Source organism: Engystomops pustulosus, chromosome 5 (assembly GCF_040894005.1).
Source record: "Engystomops pustulosus chromosome 5, aEngPut4.maternal, whole genome shotgun sequence".
Classification (NCBI taxonomy): Eukaryota; Metazoa; Chordata; class Amphibia; order Anura; family Leptodactylidae; genus Engystomops; species Engystomops pustulosus.
The window spans coordinates 160,044,044-160,063,638 of NC_092415.1; the positions used below are offsets into that span (position 1 = coordinate 160,044,044).

Genomic DNA, 19,595 nt, shown 5'->3' on the forward strand with positions numbered 1-19,595 from the left:
AACTCGTACAGTTCAAACGGGATCCCGTCCAAACCGGGGGAGCTGCCCCGCGCCGTGTGTGAGAGGACTTTCAATATTTCCTCATGGGTTATAGGGGCCTCCAACAGTGCTCTCTCCTCCCCTGATAGGTGCGGTAATGGAATCTGCGAAAGATATTTCCTTAACTGATCGCCCGTCATTGTACTCTTGGACTCAAAAAGTTCCTCATAATATTCCACAAAGGCCTTCTGGATGTCTTCCGGCCGATGGAGAGTCCCATTTCCTGACCCCTCTATAGATTTAATTATCACCCGCTTTTTCTCCTCTTTAATTAAATTTGCTAACATTCTCCCAGGGAGGTTGGCTTCTATATAACCCTTTCTGGCATGGTCCCCCATTTTCTTATTTACTTGGGCCTGGATAAGGTCAGAATGTAAATTTTGTGTTTCTTCCCAATTGATTCTATTTTGTTCCGAGGGGTCTGACATATATTTTTCCTCAAGTAATTGTATTTTATTTTCCAAAACCTGTGTATCTTTCTGTGTTTCCTTCTTATGCCTAAGTATTTGTGCCTTAAATATACCTCTAATAAAAGACTTGGCCGTGTCCCATACTAAATCTAATGGGGAGATCCCCTTATTAAACAAAAAAAATTCATTAATTTGATTTACCACCCAATCACTTTTCCCTAATGTGTTTATCCATGATGGGGTGATTTTAAACCACCTAGTATTTATCTTTTTCCCTAAATTAAAATTACATATTAAAGGTGTATGATCAGAGACCCCTCTAGTCCCATAAGTGCATGACGTGCAGAGGGACAAAGTACTAGCATTAATGAGTGCCATATCTAACCGTGAAAAAACATTGTGAGTTTTAGAGAAATATGAAAAACCCCTTTTTCCTTTATTTAATTCCCGCCATGTCTCATACCATCCGAATGACTCCAATAAATTTTTAAGCATATGAGGTTTGTGATAGGAACGCTTAGCCGGACCCAACTGGGCAACGTCCGCCTCTATGTCCAAAACTGTGTTGAAGTCCCCTATTAATAGCGTGTATAATCCTCCCATCTTTGTGCAAAAGGTGAAAAATTCTACTATTACACCTGTGGAAAATGGGGGTGGGACATATATATTACCAATAACCCATGATTTACCCTCTATAATACAATACACAAAGATGTATTTCCCCTCGGGATCCACCTTTACTTGAATCTCCTGGTACTCCAAATCCCGCCGAAAAATTAATGTTACCCCTCTCGAATATGAGGAGAAAAAGGAATGATACATCCATCCAATCCATTTTTTTCCAATTTTGACCGCTGATTCAGTGGTCAAATGGGTTTCCTGTAATGCAACAATATCAGGACGGTGTTTATTGATCAAATCAAAAATCGCAACTTGTTTGTTCCTGGGGCCCAGCCCCCTAATATTCCATGACAAAACTTTCATTCAGTGCTCTCAAGTCGACCAAAACTTATTAGGGGGACTGACCACTCGAACCGAGAGCTGACCACCAATAAAATGCAACAGGAAGAGGGGAGAGAAAGGAGAAAAAGAAAAAGAGAAAAAGAAAAAAAAACAAACAAAAAAAAAAAAAAAACTGTGTGAATACTCTAGAGATATGGCCACCCACCCCCCCCTCGCCACCCCCCCCTCCCCACCCCCCCGCCCAAACCCACCCTTCACCTCTCCCAACCTCCAGATGGCCAAGGGACCGTCCCAAAACCAAAGACCTCGGGGCAGCCCTAACCTCTAAACCTCGCATCATCCCTCCCTCCCCCCCATACCGACACCCCAACGACCTCGCCGGTCATCTCCAGCTTATTCATCAACTAATAATGACACATCATCTTCTTGTAAACCATTCCAGTGCATCATCTGGATCCTCAAAGAACACACTTTTTTCTTTCCACATAACCCTTAATTTAGCCGGGAACAGCATAGAATACTGGATACCAGCTTGGCGTAGTTTTTGCTTTACTTCAAAAAAATCTTTACGCCTATTTCTCGTCTCCTTAGCGAAGTCTGGAAACAGACGAATGGTTTGCCCATTATACTCTATTTTCCCTTTTTCCCGGGCCTTGCGCATAATCATGTCTCTATCTCTCGAGGAAAATAATTTTATCAAAATTGGTCTAGAAAGGCCCCCCGGGATAGGATTGCGGCTGGGGATTCTATGAGCCCTCTCGATGAAGGATGGAAAAGAAGCAATTTCGGGGCCTAAAGTTGTTTTTAACCATTCTTGCATAAAAGAAACAACATCTCCACCCTCCGATTTTTCCGGGAAACCCATACATCGGATATTTGCACGTCTGGACCGATTTTCTAGGTCCACTATTTTTTTGTTTTGTATCGTCAATTCAGATTTTAAATATTTAATTTCTGTCTCTACTTTTACAAGTTTATCCTCAACGTCAGAGATTCGACCTTCCGCCTCATCCAACCGCTGCCCCATTTTTGAAATATCGATCCTGAGTTGAGACACTTCCTTGTTCACCTGTGTGACCTCTGTTGTTAGCATCCTAATGTCACCCCTACAATTCAAGATTGCTTCATAGATCTGGTTTAAGGATGGAATATCTGTATGTTGTTTCCCCTGTATTTTTTCTTGACGATTACTTAAGGGGCTATGACCATTACTATCTTTCCCCGGTATGGTCTCAGCCATACTAACTGCAGAGATGTTATTCACTGAAGTATCTGACGTTATCTCTCCCAATGATTCATCAGAGTGGGCAGATAGACCAGCCTGGGACCCATCCTCCTTATCCTCATTCACCTTCTCACTTCCCCCCAGGGAAAGCCTGCTCTGCTGTGGAATTATTGGGGAAAGGGCGTATTTATTCAATTTAGATTTAGCATTTTCCCTAGCCTTTTCTGCGGCTTTTCTTTGCTCTTTTGGGGTAGTAGCCATGGTACTCGCCCCCCCTTTTACCAGTTTCTTATTATTTGGCATGTTTCCTCTGATACCACGATAGTCGGCAGGAGGATCAATCACATAAATAAACAGTACGACTATACAGAACAGTTAGTGGCTTCCAATTATAGAACCCTGTAGGAATAGCAACCGCTCCCTATAACCAATATGAAGACAGGAAGCATGCGAAGATTAGACATGCATTTAAGCAAAAGCAGTCTCGTTAGTAAACTTGGAGACAGTTTTAAAGCAATAGCACGTTAGTAAACTTGGAGACAGTTTTAAAGCAATAGCACGTTAGTAAACTTGGAGACAGTTTTAAAGCAATAGCACGTTAGTAAACTTGGAGACAGTTTTAAAGCAATAGCACGTTAGTAAACTTGGAGACAGTTTTAAAGCAATAGCACGTTAGTAAACTTGGAGACAGTTTTAAAGCAATAGCACGTTAGTAAACTTGGAGACAGTTTTAAAGCAATAGCACGTTAGTAAACTTGGAGACAGTTTTAAAGCTATAGCACGTTAGTAAACTTGGAGACAGTTTTAAAGCTATAGCACGTTAGTAAACTTGGAGACAGTTTTAAAGCAATAGCACGTTAGTAAACTTGGAGACAGTTTTAAAGCTATAGCACGTTAGTAAACTTGGAGACAGTTTTAAAGCAATAGCACCTGTGGATTAGTGGATTAAAAGAAACACATAACACAATACAGGGCTTCCATATGAAAACCCCAATGGCAGTAGCTGTAGCGCCTTATACCAGGTATTGAAGCCAAAAAAAAGTTAAATATGCGTTAGACAGTTCCACAGATACTTTCTTGCAATGCCGAGATGGACATTCAAACATAAGGAGCAGTCACATTAGCAAAGCACTTGAGGCAGATTTGTAACGCTGACACATGTGTGTTAACAGGGTTAGAGGTGCATAACACAAGACTGAACAGAGAGTGGAATCCAAATGTAAAATGCAAACAACAGCCTTGTCACCTCCTAACGCGTAAATCGGCCAGCCAACAACGTAGGGTTCAACAAACAGTAAGCGACTTCACAGCTGCTGCCGTGTGATAATGGCAAAGTCATGCAGACAGGGAGGACAGTCACGTTAGAATGAAGCAAAGTTAAATAGCCGGCACATAGTTATTAGAAGGTTAGGAAGAACGCTTAGCACAAAGCGAGATACTTAACACCTTCCATCTGTAAATACCCGAGACGACAACTGTGGCGCTTCCTAGGAAGATGTATAGCCCAGGAACAGGAGGGAATTCAGCAGACACTTAACTGCATCCAGTCGAGCTATAGCAACAGGAAACTTCCTCAACTTCTATGCAGACATCGGCATTCGCTCCACCAGGGCAGGCTCCTCTTCCAGGTTCCACACCTCCCCTTAGGGACATGCAAACCAGCCGACAGCTCCAGCCAGGTAAGAAAACGAACGCCCTTCGTCCACAGGAGAAAACGATGGTAGTCTGTGCTCCTCGCTCTGCAGCCCACTCCTTGTTAGCAGATCAGACGTATTGCCACGTGCCTCTCCCTATGGTGCTCATGTGTCTCTAGCTAATTAGCGCGCAGATCGAGAATCGAGCTACGCGCCGGGGTCCAGTGCAGGCTAGAGATGATGCATCCCAGCGAGGCCGTCTAGGTGCCACGGCACGGGGGGCGGGGGCGGCGGACCGGACATCCGCTCACATGCTCCACCCTCCTGCAGACATGTGCTCTGACTCTCCCTCCTACTTAATACAGTATTTAAATGTTCTCCCCTCCAATGTGCAGAAATTTTCTCAATTGCCCAAAATTGCAATTTTTCCGGATTAGATTGACGTGCTCTTTTAAAATGTGCTGAAACATTATGGGGCACATTTACTTACCCGGTCCATTCGCGTTCCAGCGGCGGCTTCTTGGACGAGCGTTCGGGTCTTCCGGCGATTCATGAAGGTCCTGCGCCCGATGTCCACCAGGTGTCGCTGCTGCGCCGAGGTCCGCCGAGTTGCGTCGGAGTTCACTGATCTCTTCCTGGTGCATGTGAGTATGGCCCGTGCGACCAATTTTTTGTTTAAAATGCGGCGGTTTTTCCGAATCCGTCGGGTTTCGGTTCGTCCACGCCCCCCCGATTTCCGTCGCGTGCATGCCAGCGCCGATGCGCCACAATCCGATCGCGTGCGCCAAAAACCCGGGGCAATTCATGGAAATTCGACGCAAATCAGAAATATTCGGGTAACACGTCGGGAAAACGCGAATCGGGTCATTAGTAAATGACCCCCTATGTGTCATCACCCCTTTTCTAATATTTCTTATGTGTTCTCCTACCCTAGTTTTTAATTTCAGACCAGTTCTACCTGCACCGATTTACCGCAAATATGAGCAGAATAGAGCATTAGTATCCTCATGTAGTGAATGGAGCACATCTGCAAGTTGATTGGTCAACACCCTTGTGATTTTGAAGAGCAGGTTTGTGGGTTTGCCTTAAAAAATCCCTGTGATTGGATGAAGGTTGGAAACCATTAGTTGATTCCCACGTGGGTTAGGGAAACCAGCAAAAAAGAATCCACAACACACAGGTACATTTGGAATAGTTTCTTAAAAAGATATAGATATACTGTGAAGATTGAATTATTATTCTTATGTATTTTATGTATAAGTTGCAAAATGTAGTTTATGTTGGACGTTGAATATGTATAAATTAGACTAGAGGACGGACGCTAATCAAGCCCCGGGAGAAGCTGAGAGGCGAAACCCTGGGTCGGGCGGAGATTGGCGTCCTCGTGGAAAATAATTTTGATATGCGCATTTTTACCTTTTTATGTGAGTAGAACCTGTAATAAAAGCTTTTAAAATTCTGAAACTGTCTACACCAGTGATGGCGAACCTTTTAGAGGTCGAGTGCCCAAACTGCAACCCAAAACCCTGCTTATTTATTGCGAGGTGCCAACCAAAAATTAAAGCAGTAACGTATTGCTACCTGTTCAACATCTTTCAATCATATTGGCCTCCTGAGGACAGCAACACAGTAGAAAGATGGAAAATTTGCATCATTTTAGCTTCTTTCCAGTTTCCCTCTGTACACAGAGAATCGTGGGGCCAGCAGGAGGTCTTCCGAAAATAATTCAACCCTGTCTAATTCTTCCTCTTCCTACAGTCCCAAGTAGCGAAGTAAGTATCAAAATATGACTGAAAGCAGCATCTTTAAGTTGCTTGGAACTGCAGGAAGATTCTTTGAGTCTTGTCTGGTGTGCTGGGACGATGGCCCGGGTGCCCACAGAAAGAGCTCGGAGTGCCGCCTCTGGCACCCGTGCCATAGGTTCGCCACCACTGGTCTACACTATGTCTGGATATGTCTCTTATACACAGTGAATGGAGGAGACTGGGACAGAAGTGAAAATATTGCGGTTTCTTGTCTGAATGGTGACTTATTCCCAAAAGTGATCTCTTGTGTTTGGAGTGGTTCACAAATAAGGAGGAATGGTGCAGTGATCGATGTTGGAATTATGAGCTCCGGTCATTGAAAAAATTGTTTCTGCTGGACTACATTCAGACACAGTCAGAGACAGTCACAGTCATACGGTCAGTGCCAGAGACTGTCAGTGCCGGAGACTGTCAGTGCCGGAGACTGTCAGTGCCGGAGACGGTCAGTGCCGGAGACGGTCAGTGCCGGAGACGGTCAGTGCCGGAGACGGTCAGTGCCGGAGAGGGTCCGGGACGGAGAGGGTTCGGGACAGAGAGGGTCCGAGACGGAGAGGGTCCGAGACAGAGAGGGTCCGAGACTAGATAGATAGATAGATAGATAGATCGATCGATAGATACAAATAAAATATTTTTTGTTAACCCATTCTATTCTGTTATAGCTGAGAGCAGTTATTTACTATCCCAGGCAACACTCGGAGCTATAGCTAGTTTAATATAAAATCAAAAAATCTTCTTTCTTTCTTGTCTCTTATCCTAAAAACAAAAATGTGCAACCACAGTGGAATTCTAAATATCTCTTTATTCCTGAAGTTCTGGAATTCCAGAAATTCTAGTCAAGTTTTATTGTGTGACAGTCTTTCACATCTTTTCAGACCAACATCATGTTATTTTTCTCATTGGCTTTACTCCCAGCTTAGCCATTAATAGCCATAGACATAAACAGTAATGTAGCCCACGCTGGTCTCCCACACACTGTATGTTCCACAAAGCATCAGCTGCACAGAAAACTATTAATGCATAATGATCCAATTAGATATTCAAGTTCAACAATTAGATCAAGGCTCCTTCTTCTAAAATGTTTCTTTCTATTCACTTGTTACTACTTCCCACTACAGAGAATGGATTGACAGAGCTCCATCTGTTCATCTACTGCGGGTATTGATCTGCTTGAGGCTATTAATTCGGGATCCATTCTATCAGGTATGGTAGATCAACGTTATCTGTTCATAGAAACATATCAAGAACATTGGAAGTCATAATTTCAGAGAATATAGATCACATTTACACCATTGAAGTGAAACGGTCACCATGAAAATGCATTCTAATCTGCAGGCGGCATATTATAGAGCAGAAGTAGACAAGCACATTGACCGAATTCTATTTGAGGGTTATTGTTATAACTTGTTATTTATTTATATTTCTTTTGTTTCTTAACTGAGATTCAGTTATCGGGAGGGGGGGGGGAGGGGCGGTCCTATCAGTGATTGAAGGGCTGCCAGTCACCCATAGGATTTCTTCCTACTAGATTACTGATTCTAAGTACATGGAAACAGATTTTGATACTATAAAGTCATCAAAAGAGCAAATGTATAATTCAAAAAATGGTTAATGGCAACTCAACCCCACAAACCACCAACATTACTTTTTAGATGTCTTTATACATGTTCCACTGATGCCCCTATCCATGGCATTAGAGACAAAAAAGACTTTTATTGATGTCCTTAGTTCAAGTCATGGTACTGCTGTATACAGTCAAGCTACCCTGCCTTTTCACTGATGCTGACACTGCTAACCCATCTGAAGAGAATTCCTAAAGGGAGGGGTGAGGAGTAAGGTTGTTTTCTCTTCACGTAACCAACATTTCTCACACCTTCTCTTTCCTGAGGAAGTGGTTAATGATGTAGCTGGTCCAAGTCACACACAGCCACTGTCTCTCTCTCGTCTGCTTCTCACTCCATCCTCAGGAATTCTCTGCAGCCTCACAGAGGTGAGAAGAGAAATTTAAGAGAGCTGTATATGTTTTTTTAGTTAAAGGGGTATTCCCATTTCAGCAAATTAATTTTATTGTTTGTACGATGAAAATTATACAATACTTCAATATACTTTCTGTATCAATTCTTCACCTATTTTCTAGATCTCTGCTTGCTGTCATTCTCTAAGATGCTTAATTGTTTTTTTCCAGTGGATAGAAATCTGACCATGGTCACACAGGTGTATTTGCTTAAATGGGAATACCCCTTTAATTACTGGCAGTCCATAAGTACTAGTTCCATACCGGCAGCATATTGGTAGCGGTGAGACCTGCCAAGTAAGAACAGGGAGGCAGGACGGTGCATGGAACACTGAATATGCAGGACTCACTTACTGTGATCGGACTCACCTGAGGTAAATTGCATACAAGTATGCAAACTGAATTTTTAACATTGCAGCCATGGAGAGGAACTACGGTATTTAGGGATAAGGGCAATTCTTTTTAATCTTAGCTTTTAATTAAGTATTTATTTTGGGTGGGTTAATTTGAATGGCAGATTTCCTTTAACCTTTACCCTTTTTCCATAAAATTGAATCAGTCTGCTCATGGTTCCCTTAAAATATGATTGAATATTTTGGTTATTAGTGTTATGCTTAGTATTTTAGCCCTCCGTATGTTTTAAAATTCTTAGAAATACTCAAAACTGAAAAGAAAAGATAAGAAGTTCCCCACACACTATAAATCCCTTCATAGAATATTGGTTTCTTTGTACGAATCAGATTTATTTTACACTTCCACAAGTATATTGTCACCCTCAGTGTCCTAATTATCTACACAGATTGAAATTCCTATAACTGCACTGAATTACATATTTGGCCTCATTTCATTGGAAATCTTACACTTGTCATAATGTTCATTATTATATGCAATGTATCATTTCTCTTAAACAGGGGGTACTTCATCAAATCAAAGGAGTCGACATTCTTGCACAGGTACTATTTTTTTTACTGTGACATTTATAATTATTGCAACGTATATATTTCATCTCATCATTTTATGGTATGGTATGATTGGTTTGAGACAAAATCTACCTTTATACCAAGTTACCCTTTGCTGTTACATCACACTATATCCCCTTTGGGCTGAGTTAATCCTGGCCCCTCCCAGCTGACCATTTGCTTTTGGGCACATTTTATAGGTAGTATTTAAGAGATCCGCGAATGTATAACAGGAAATTATTATTCATCTGTGTCAATAAAGCTTGTCCAAATCTCACTTATCTATAGCATCAGATAAAAGCCATTGAACACATGAACAATGTAATGACAGGTACAGTAATTCCAGATCTGGGCTAACCTTAGGCATGAGGGCTCCTTGTGTAGGAGTAATATACTATTGCTATACACTGTACACTCTTATAATATTATAAAACGTACTAGACTTTTACATCTACATCACAGTTATTTCACAAATATTTCTGATGGTGTATTATTGGTGAACCTACAGCTATTAGATATGCCAATGTAGACCAATGCTGCTGCCGGGGTTATATAATGATGGATAAGATGGTGTCAGTTTGATGAGTACAGGGAGAAGGTGGACAAGCTGGGATTTGGAATCAGCAGGACCCAGTGGGAGTCGTGCAGCCGCTAAGGTCTTGAGACATTCGTTTTGAAAAAAAAAAGAGGATAAAGTAAACCTAACAGGACATTATAATCTATTTTCTGTCACACCGCACATATATAAAGTTATATTTCCTTCCAACCATTTACTCTCCCTTGTTTTTGGGTGTGTAGGGCGTCAAACCTCAACCCCATTTTTTATTGTATTGTCTCTTCATTATCCACCGTGTCATTTTACAGCTTGGGGCCAGACGCAGCAACCCATTAGCCATCATTTGATTGTTTATACATAATTCTTGTAGTTTTCTACTCTTCAGCTAGTTGGCCTAAGTACGCTGTACTGAGACGCCCGGCTCACCAGTGTATTTGCTTGGTTTGAGCCCTTACTGTATTCATCTCTGTTTGTATGTACATATTTCTCAAATACCAAAGAGCCCCCACAACAATTCCAGGCCCATTTGATGCTATAAGCAAGTCAATGCCTTTTTCTTTTTTGAATGCATTGTACCTGTGCTCCCTTAAAGGGAACCTATCGCCAGGAGACCCATTTTTAGCACCCCACAGTCCCCACAGAGCATTGTACTTACACTGAGTTTCTACAAAGAGTTTTTGAAAAAAAAGAAAAAAAGATATGTTATACAGCACCTTTCAATACCATGTGCTCTGTGACTAGGCCATTCGTCCCCTGGGAGTGGCCATAGAGGAGCAGTTTCCCCCCCAACCTTTACGAAACCGCACCTCAGTGTGTCCTTTTCAAATATATGAAAACGCCCATCACCCGGCTTAGTAATGCCCCCTACAGTAATGCTCTTTTCTGTGAAATCTATTTTCCATGGCAGTGTATGTACAGGTTGTCCCCCTCTTAAGGACACCCAACTTACAGACGACCCCTAGTTAAAGACGGACCCCTCTGCCTACTATGACCTCTGGTGAAGCTCTCTGGATGTTACTATAGTCCCAGATTACAATGATCAGCTGTAAGATGTCTGTTATGAAGCTTTATTGATAATCCTTGGTCCAATTACAGCTAAAAAATTTGAAACTCCAATTGTCACTGGGGCCAAAAAAATATACAGTTTCGACTTACATACAAATTCAACTTAAAAACAAACCTATGGAACCTATCTCAGGGTACTGCCTGTACTATGCTCTGTGGGCGCGGGAGTGGTGCAAAAATGGGTCTCTGTGAACACCTGGCACATAAAGAAAAGAAACACAGGGCACATACAGTTTAATACCAGGTGTAGAGACATCATATGTGAACATGATTTAAATTTCTGTCTGTTCTTTTTGAAGAAATTTTCAAATATTAAAAAATTCCCACCTCCTTGTTACTCCAACTAATAACAAAATTTCAGATATCCTAAATGTCCTGTTATTGTGTTGCCTTTTTCACAACGTATTAAATGTCAATATTTTTTTTCTATTATTGTTAGACTGTGATTCACAGGGGCGTAACTACAGCGGTAGCAGCCATAGCAGCCGCTATGGGGCCCGCAGTGTCAGGGGGCCCCGTCATCCTACCTGACACAAAGAATGGAGGATGTGCACCATTATATCTATATTGTACTGCACATGTCCAGCATAATATGTATATAACATATACTGTGATGTATATATGCAGTATCTGTGATGTGTATGTGGTGTCTGTATACACTGTATGTGAGTATGTTGCATATGGCGCTGTATGTGTGTGTATATGCTGCACGCTGCATGAGTGTATTTATATGTGATTGTAACTCACATGTGTGAGTATACTAATATGTATATTTTTGCTAGGGGGCCCAGTCTCTCCTAGTTACGCCACTGTGTGTTCACATATGTTTTTTTTCACCTGGTGCTCAATGATGACTACGTGATGTTAGTGGCATATTTGGCAGTAATATGTCAATGAATGCTTCCAATCCATAACTTACACAGGCTACTATTAATTTTATTTGAGCAAATAAAGAAATACAAGTTCTGTTGTACTTTGAAATCTGCAGGTCTGAACTTACCTCAATGTTTATTTTGTTTTATACCACCATTAAAGAGAACCTGTCAGCAGCTTTAGACGATTTAAACTACAAAATGTACCAAATATTGGCACTTTCACGTGCTCTGGTGGTGTCTTTATACTATATGTTCAACACTGTCTGACACCAGGAAAATGAACTTATATTCACATCCAGGATTGTTTCACGAGGCAGTGCAGTAATCTAGCTCAGGCGTAATCCGATGGGGGGAATAGCGGCACATGCGCAGTGAGCCTCTTTCTCTGTCCCGGTCGCGCAGGGCCAGAGCGGAGATAACCAGCACACTGCGCATGTGTGAGATGTGGTGTGAGGCTGCGGTAGGACAGGGAGCCTCATGGAAGCAGGAGGTGGAGCCTGCCGCAGCTGCGGGAAAGGATGGAGGCGGGGTCTCAGCCGTGAGGAGGGTGGCGGGTGACTACTGTGCCGTTCACCCCACTCCCCTGAATGGAACAAGGATGAAAATATAGGTTTATTATCCGGGTGTCACAGCAACACCAGCAGAGTCCATAGAAGATACATTTTGCAGTTTAAAGGGACTAAAGCTGTTGACAGATTCCCTTTAAAACTGTTAAAGCTAAGAATAAATTATTCTTGTTTTGGTTTTAAAACAGACAAAATAAACTTTACATGTGTGACCAGTATTTCCTACTTTACAAAATCCCATATCCTCCACCTATTGTAATGCTGGTATGCCATCTTCTGGACATTTGTTGAATAACTCCTATTTCTTTTTAGTACATGCAGACAACATGCAACACTTACCTCTCATCCGGTGAAGACGAATTTAATGTTGACAAGCTGGTCAATATGACTTGTAAGTATCAAGTATGTGATTTAAAGTAACTTAAAGGGGTATTCCCATTTTACAAATCCCAATAAATGTGACTGTTTGATGAAAAGTGTAAAAATGTGAAATGTTTTCATACCCTATTTCAAAGCTTTAACCCTATATTGCCCCTGTGCCTGATAGAAGCTCATTAAAGAATGGTTTAGTAAATGTAATGCGTGGGATCCACAAGTGCAGAATCTCCTTCCTTCATGTTTATAATGAGGGGGGTCTGTGATGTTCTATTGAGTATTGTGTTTTTTTCCTTTTTTCATATAAAGAGTTTAATTTCTTTAAAGTAATCCCACTACTTCCGATGGTGGTTATAAGGAGCAGGGTGAGCTGGTGCCGGCGCTTATTTTTGCTATGTTATTAAACAGATGTAAAGCGTTTAAACGCTTTAGTAATCTTTATATACAAGTAGGTGCACCATGCGCGCGACCGCTTACTATTCAGGCGCAGGAAGCAGTCGCGCGCATGGTGCGTGGACCACGGTGCGGTGCAGCTACTTGTATATAAAGATTACTAAAGTGTTTAAACGCTTTACATCTGTTTAATAACATAGCAAAAATAAGCGCCAGCACCAGCTCACCCTGATCTGGTGCACGGCATTTGCTGCTTATAATCACCATCGGAAGTGGTGGGTTTCCTTTAAATGTGACCACTGGTTGTTCTATTGAAATCAATAGACACTTGCTTGCTGTTTTGATTTCTAGGGGAAAACCTATTGGCACAGGTTTGAGATCCAAAGATTCCTTACCTAGAATATGTGGTAGTCCACAATTTGATGGGCCGTATTATGCCATATTGTAAAGATCACAAGTTCTCACTTTACTTGGGCTAAGTTTACACTAACATCGGCAGATCCATTCTTTATCACCATTTTTTTTTTAAAAGGATGATAAATAAAGATAGATAAACTGACAATAACTGATGACATAGTGTCCGTTTATTTAAGGTTTCTTTGTTAAAAAAACAGACACTTGTCTTTTAGTTGTGTCAGTTAGTATCAGTTTTTTTGAAGAATCAGTTTTTTTAATTACAATTTATTTTCACTTTCAATAAATTGATCTACAGCTTCTATAATCTATATATTAATCCCTCAAACAAATCTATCTATCTAGAAAAATTAAAACAATTCAGCTGCACCAGTTAAGAAAAATCGGGTGCTCAGCCTTCAGGTTTGTTAAATCCTATTGCATATAAAGGTCAAAAACGGTGGCACTCCAAATTCAGTGAAAAAGGAATTCTTTTATTCCAAAAGTGCTACGTTTCAGCTCCCATATCTGGTGCCTTTCCCATATCTGGAGCCTTTTTCAAAGGCTCCAGATATGGGAGCTGAAACGTAGCACTTTTGGAATAAAAGAATTCCTCTTTCACTGAATTTGGAGTGCCACCGTTTTTGACCTTTATCGATCTATCAATCTAACTACCTACCTATCGATCTCTCATTTCTAATTACCTACTGTATCTACCTATTGATCTCTTATTTCTATTTGCCTACCTTTTTTTATACCTCACATTTATCTGTAATCTATCCATCATCTTGTTTTCTATTTATGTATCTATACACTCACCGGCCACTTTATTAGGTACACCATGCTGGTAACGGGTTGGACCCCCTTTTGCCTTCAGAACTGCCTCAATTCTTTGTGGCATAGATTCAACAGGGTGCTGGAAGCATTCCTCAGAGATTTTGGTCCATATTGACATGATGGCATCACACAGTTGCCGCAGATTTGTCGGCTGCACATCCATGATGCGAATCTCCCGTTCCACCACATCCCAAAGATGCTCTATTGGATTGAGATCTGGTGACTGTGGAGGCCATTTGAGTACAGTGAAATCATTGTCATGTTCAAGAAACCAGTCTGAGATGATTCCAGCTTTATGACATGGCACATTATCCTGCTGAAAGTAGCCATCAGATGTTGGGTATATTGTGGTCATAAAGGGATGGACATGGTCAGCAACAATACTCAGGTAGGCTGTGGCATTGCAACGATGCTCAATTGGTACCAAGGGACCCAAAGAGTGCCAAGAAAATATTCCCCACACCATGACACCACCACCACCAGCCTGAACCGTTGATACAATTCTATATGCTTTCATGTTGTTGACGCCAAATTCTGACCCTACCATCTGAATGTCGCAGCAGAAATCGAGACTCATCAGACCAGGCAACGTTTTTCCAATCTTCTACTGTCCAATTTCGATGAGCTTGTGCAAATTGTAGCCTCAGTTTTCTGTTCTTAGCTGAAAGGAGTGGCACCCGGTGTGGTCTTCTGCTGCTGTAGCCCATCTGCCTCAAAGTTCGACGTACTGTGCGTTCAGAGATGCTCTTTTGCCTACCTTGGTTGTAACGGGTGGCAATTTGAGTCACTGTTGCCTTTCTATCAGCTCGAACCAGTCTGCCCATTCTCCTCTGACCTCTGGCATCAACAGGGCATTTCCGCCCACAGAACTGCCGCTCACTGGATGTTTTTTCTTTTTCGGACCATTCTCTGTAAACCCTAGAGATGGTTGTGCGTGAAAATCCCAGTAGATCAGCAGTTTCTGAAATACTCAGACCAGCCCTTCTGGCACCAACAACCATGCCACGTTCAAAGGCACTCAAATCACCTTTCTTCCCCATACTGATGCTCGGTTTGAACTGCAGGAGATTGTCTTGACCATGTCTACATGCCTAAATGCACTGAGTTGCCGCCATGTGATTGGCTGATTAGAAATTGAGTGTTAACGAGCAGTTGGACAGGTGTACCTAATAAAGTGGCCGGTGAGTGTATATTAACTATTTCTATCTATATCTGTCTATATCTTTTGTTCCGTAAAACAAACTGAAGCATAACGGATAACTGTACAACATTGATATCAATGGGATTTAAAACCGATCCGTTCTATTTCAGTTTTTTACTATTCTAGGCGGATACTAGAAATGGAAATCACAACAGTAGTGTGAACTGAGCCTTATTGTTTTTAGTGACATCTTCTTAGATGCAGACCAGACGCTACGGTGTCTCCTAATCTCTAACTATATCCTTTACAACTTCTAAATGTAGAGACTTTGATTTGGATTGCATTGTTGTCCTCCTTCTGTAATAATTTAACTTCTATATTTTGTTCCTTTATATATAATGTCTTTATCCCTTCATTTATAGACATACTTTTGTATATATAACACATTTATATAATTTGCAGCTGAATAAGAGAAAATTATAGTAATAGTGGCTGAAAAACAGAACTAGAATAAAATAAGTTTCCAGAGGTATTTCCCAGAGCTCTGTAATGAAAACTGCATTGATACAGACTTCAGCTTTGATAATGAAGTGCGTTATCTGGGGTTCGGTTGTTTTTGGCAAGATTGTCTCTTTTATTTTCAGTTGATTTTAAGCATGGGGCCTGTTGTCTGCAGTTTTAGTGCAAACAATTATTAGTAGATTTGTTTTTGATTTAACTCACAATCACTTTTGTTGTAATCTTGTAACTAAAACAAAAAATAAAATGTTGTCTTACAGATATCTTTCAAAAACTTTCTGCTGCTAAAGATCAAAGAGAGTGGGTTATACAAAGTGGAGCGCACAAAGTAAGAGACACTTTTCTGTTCAAACTTAGAAATAATTATACAGATATTCAGAAATCATTATTGCAGATATATATATACACTCACCGGCCACTTTATTAGGTACACCATGCTAGTAACGGGTTGCACCCCCTTTTGCCTTCATAACTGCCTCAATTCTTCATGGCATAGATTCAACAAGGTGCTGGAAGCTCCTCAGAGATTTTGGTCCATATTGACATGATGGCATCACACAGTTGCCGCAGATTTGTCGGCTGCACATCCATGATGCGAATCTCCCGTTCCACCACATCCCAAAGATGCTCTATTGGATTGAGCTCTGGTGACTGTGGAGGCCATTTGAGTACAGTGAACATTGTCATGTTCAAGAAAGCAGTCTGAGATGATTCCAGCTTTATGACATGACGCATTATCCTGCTGAAAGTAGCCATCAGATGTTGGGTACATTGTGGTCATAAAGGGATGGACATGGTCAGCAACAATACTGTGGCGTTGCAACGATGCTCAATTGGTACCAAGGGGCCCAAAGAGTGCCAAGAAAATATTCCCCACACCATGACACCACTACCACCAGCCTGAACCGTTGATACAAGGCAGGATGGATCCATGCTTTCATGTTGTTGACGCCAAATTCTGACCCTACCATCCGAATGTCGCAGCAGAAATTGAGACTCATCAGACCAGGCAACGTTTTTCCAATCTTCTACTGTCCAATTTCGATGAGCTTGTGCAAATTGTAGCCTCAGTTTCCTGTTCTTAGCTGAAAGGAGTGGCACCTGGTGTGGTCTTCTGCTGCTGTAGCCCATCTGCCTCAAAGTTCAACGTACTGTGCGTTCAGAGATGCTCTTCTGCCTACCTTGGTTGTAACGGGTGGCGATTTGAGTCACTGTTGCCTTTCTATCAGCTCGAACCAGTCTGCCCATTCTCCTCTGACCTCTGGCATCAACAAGGCATTTCCGCCCAGAGAACTGCCGCTCACTGGATGTTTTTTCTTTTTCGGACCATTCTCTGTAAACCCTAGAGATGGTTGTGCGTGAAAATCCCAGTAGATCAGCAGTTTCTGAAATTCTCAGACCAGCCCTTCTGGCACCAACAACCATGCCACGTTCAAAGGCACTCAAATCACCTTTCTTCCCCATACTGATGCTCGGTTTGAACTGCAGAAGATTGTCTTGACCATGTCTACATGCCTAAATGCACTGAGTTGCCGCCATGTGATTGGCTGATTAGAAATTAAGTGTTAACGAGCAGTTGGACAGGTGTACCTAATAAAGTGGCCGGTGAGTGTATATATATATATATATATATATATATATATATGTGTGCGTTGTGTACATAATAGTCCAAGGCTGCAATGATCAGCTGTAAGATGTCTCAAGTTCCAATGATAGTGTAAACTGTAGTTTAAGACCCTTTGCACACAACCTTTTATGGCGGCTATATGCTAGCTGTACGTACAGGAGCTAACATGTGACTGCTATAGGAGTGCATCGTACTCGGCACAGTATGGTGTCGTCGGATAGAGCATGCTTGTGAGGACTGGTCCGAGCAAAATAACTTCCAAATGCAGCCCAAAGCCCAACAAAGGTTCACAGTATGCCTATAAAGGAAGACATTTTCATATATCTGTGTACAATATGCTAAATTATGGCTGAAATGTTATATATATATATATATATATATATATATATATATATATATATATTTTGAAGGAATAGTCCCAATGTGTGACAAAATGTAGAAAAGAACATTGTTGCAAAAAAAATTCAGACAAAGCCTCCATGTACAATCATTTCTCTTTTTTCAATAATTTCAGACACTTGTAAAACTCCTAGCTGCAAGAGACAGTAATGTATTACTGGGCGCTCTCCTGGCTCTTACAAGTTTGGCTGAAAGGTGAGTTATTGAAAAACATTTTGCTTTAAGGAATAATGTTGTCCAAAAAGTATTGTGGGGAATTGCTCTGGTAGATGCTTTGTAGCAGTGCAGGGACACACGTAGAGTTAAAGTCCAAAAATCAAGTGTTTATTCACACTTCTTTGTCAAAAACACAAATTCAGCCTTGGCTCAGGCACATAACAAAGTACAAAATAAACCCTGCCCAGCTGGGCACTGCTTATACATTAACAGCACCTAACTATACATGTACCAGGCTGCCTGGCACACGCTCTTGGCCAGCAGAATATCAGGAGGCACTCAGTTATCTTTGCTGTGTGAACACGGTCCAGCCTTCAGCTCTCCAGGTAGGGCCTCTCCTACTGCTTCTGGCCTGCAGACTAAATCAGGCTCTAACGAGGTCTGTGACCTGCACCTGTGGGCTATACAGAAACCAGGACCGAAGCCCGGATGGTGTGCCACTACCAGCCTACCCCTACTCCATAATAAGCAGCCCAGTATGGACATTACCAATGTGTCCATGTTAGCTAGGCCAACTTGGACCAAACAGACTTCTCCTGCTTACTATATGTCTGCATTAACCCTTGGGTTACTGCAGACAAATCCAGGGCTTTTACCACACATCCTTCATCTGCCTGTATGACAGATAGCGGTTTTCCCAAATGACACCTCTCACTTTCTCACAGTATTTACAATTCTGTTGCCTTCTTAAAATTGTATTATTATTATTATAATATATATAGAACCATTAATTCCATGGTGCTGTGCAAGTGATAAAGGATTCACATACATCGCGTTAAAACAAGAACAATTGCAAGCACACATATAAAACTACAGAGATCTGGAACAAGTGGAAGGAGGCTCTGCACATGAGGGCTCACAACTTATATGGGAGGGTAGATGGAGACACAAGGGAGTACAGCAGAGTGGTTATTGTGTGGTGTAAGTGATCTTGAGCAGGTGGGTTTTCAGGTTACGTTTGAATGATTGGAAGGTGGGGGACAGTCTGACACATTTTGGTAGACATTTTTAGAGTATGGTAGATGTACAGGAGAAGTCCTGGATATGGTTGTGACACAAGCAGATGGTAAACGAGTGAAGCTGAATGCCCTGTGAGAAACTGAGATTATGTATGGAATAGTATTGGCTAAGATGAGAGACAGAGGAGACAGATAGATCAGCAGCAGAGTTAAGGATAGTTTGGAGGGGTGTTAGAGAGTTAGCTGGGAGACCACAGAGAATAATGTTACAGTAGTCCAAGCGGGAGATGATGAGGACATGGACTAGCAATTTTGTAGTTTCTGGGCTTTTGGCTATGATTCACAATGTGTACAAAATTATATATGTTGTACCAGATTTTGGTGTTTGATGCACTTCTTTCAAAACCTTTTTTCAGCCCTGAATGTCGGACTGCAATCAGTGAACTTAGTATAGTAGAAAGTCTGATGATGATACTGCAGGAATATGATCTGCTGTCCAAAAGGTAATCTTGATCTATATGAGCATGAACGTTACTTCCTTAGACCTTTAAATATAACCACAACCCCAAGCACTGGCCATAGTGGAGATTCAGGCTTCCTGCAGATGAACGTGCTGAATCTGTGATAA

At 41.6% G+C, this 19,595-nt stretch overlaps 1 protein-coding gene across 5 annotated transcripts in view; it reads left to right on the plus strand.

The window, feature by feature from the left end:
* Positions 1–19,595, plus strand: part of NEK10 (NIMA related kinase 10) — a 138,244-nt gene that overhangs the window by 23,625 nt on the left and 95,024 nt on the right. For all 5 annotated transcript variants that reach the window (XR_011855892.1, XR_011855893.1, XM_072153601.1 and 2 more), the window contains exons 6-11: positions 7,192–7,276; positions 8,999–9,040; positions 12,421–12,499; positions 16,027–16,094; positions 17,908–17,987; positions 19,384–19,470. Coding sequence is in view for 3 of the 5 variants with exons in the window: in XM_072153601.1 (XP_072009702.1) it covers positions 7,192–7,276; positions 8,999–9,040; positions 12,421–12,499; positions 16,027–16,094; positions 17,908–17,987; positions 19,384–19,470 (441 nt within the window). In the remaining 2 variants the exon portion in view is untranslated. The remainder of the gene's footprint in view (positions 1–7,191; positions 7,277–8,998; positions 9,041–12,420; positions 12,500–16,026; positions 16,095–17,907; positions 17,988–19,383; positions 19,471–19,595) is intronic.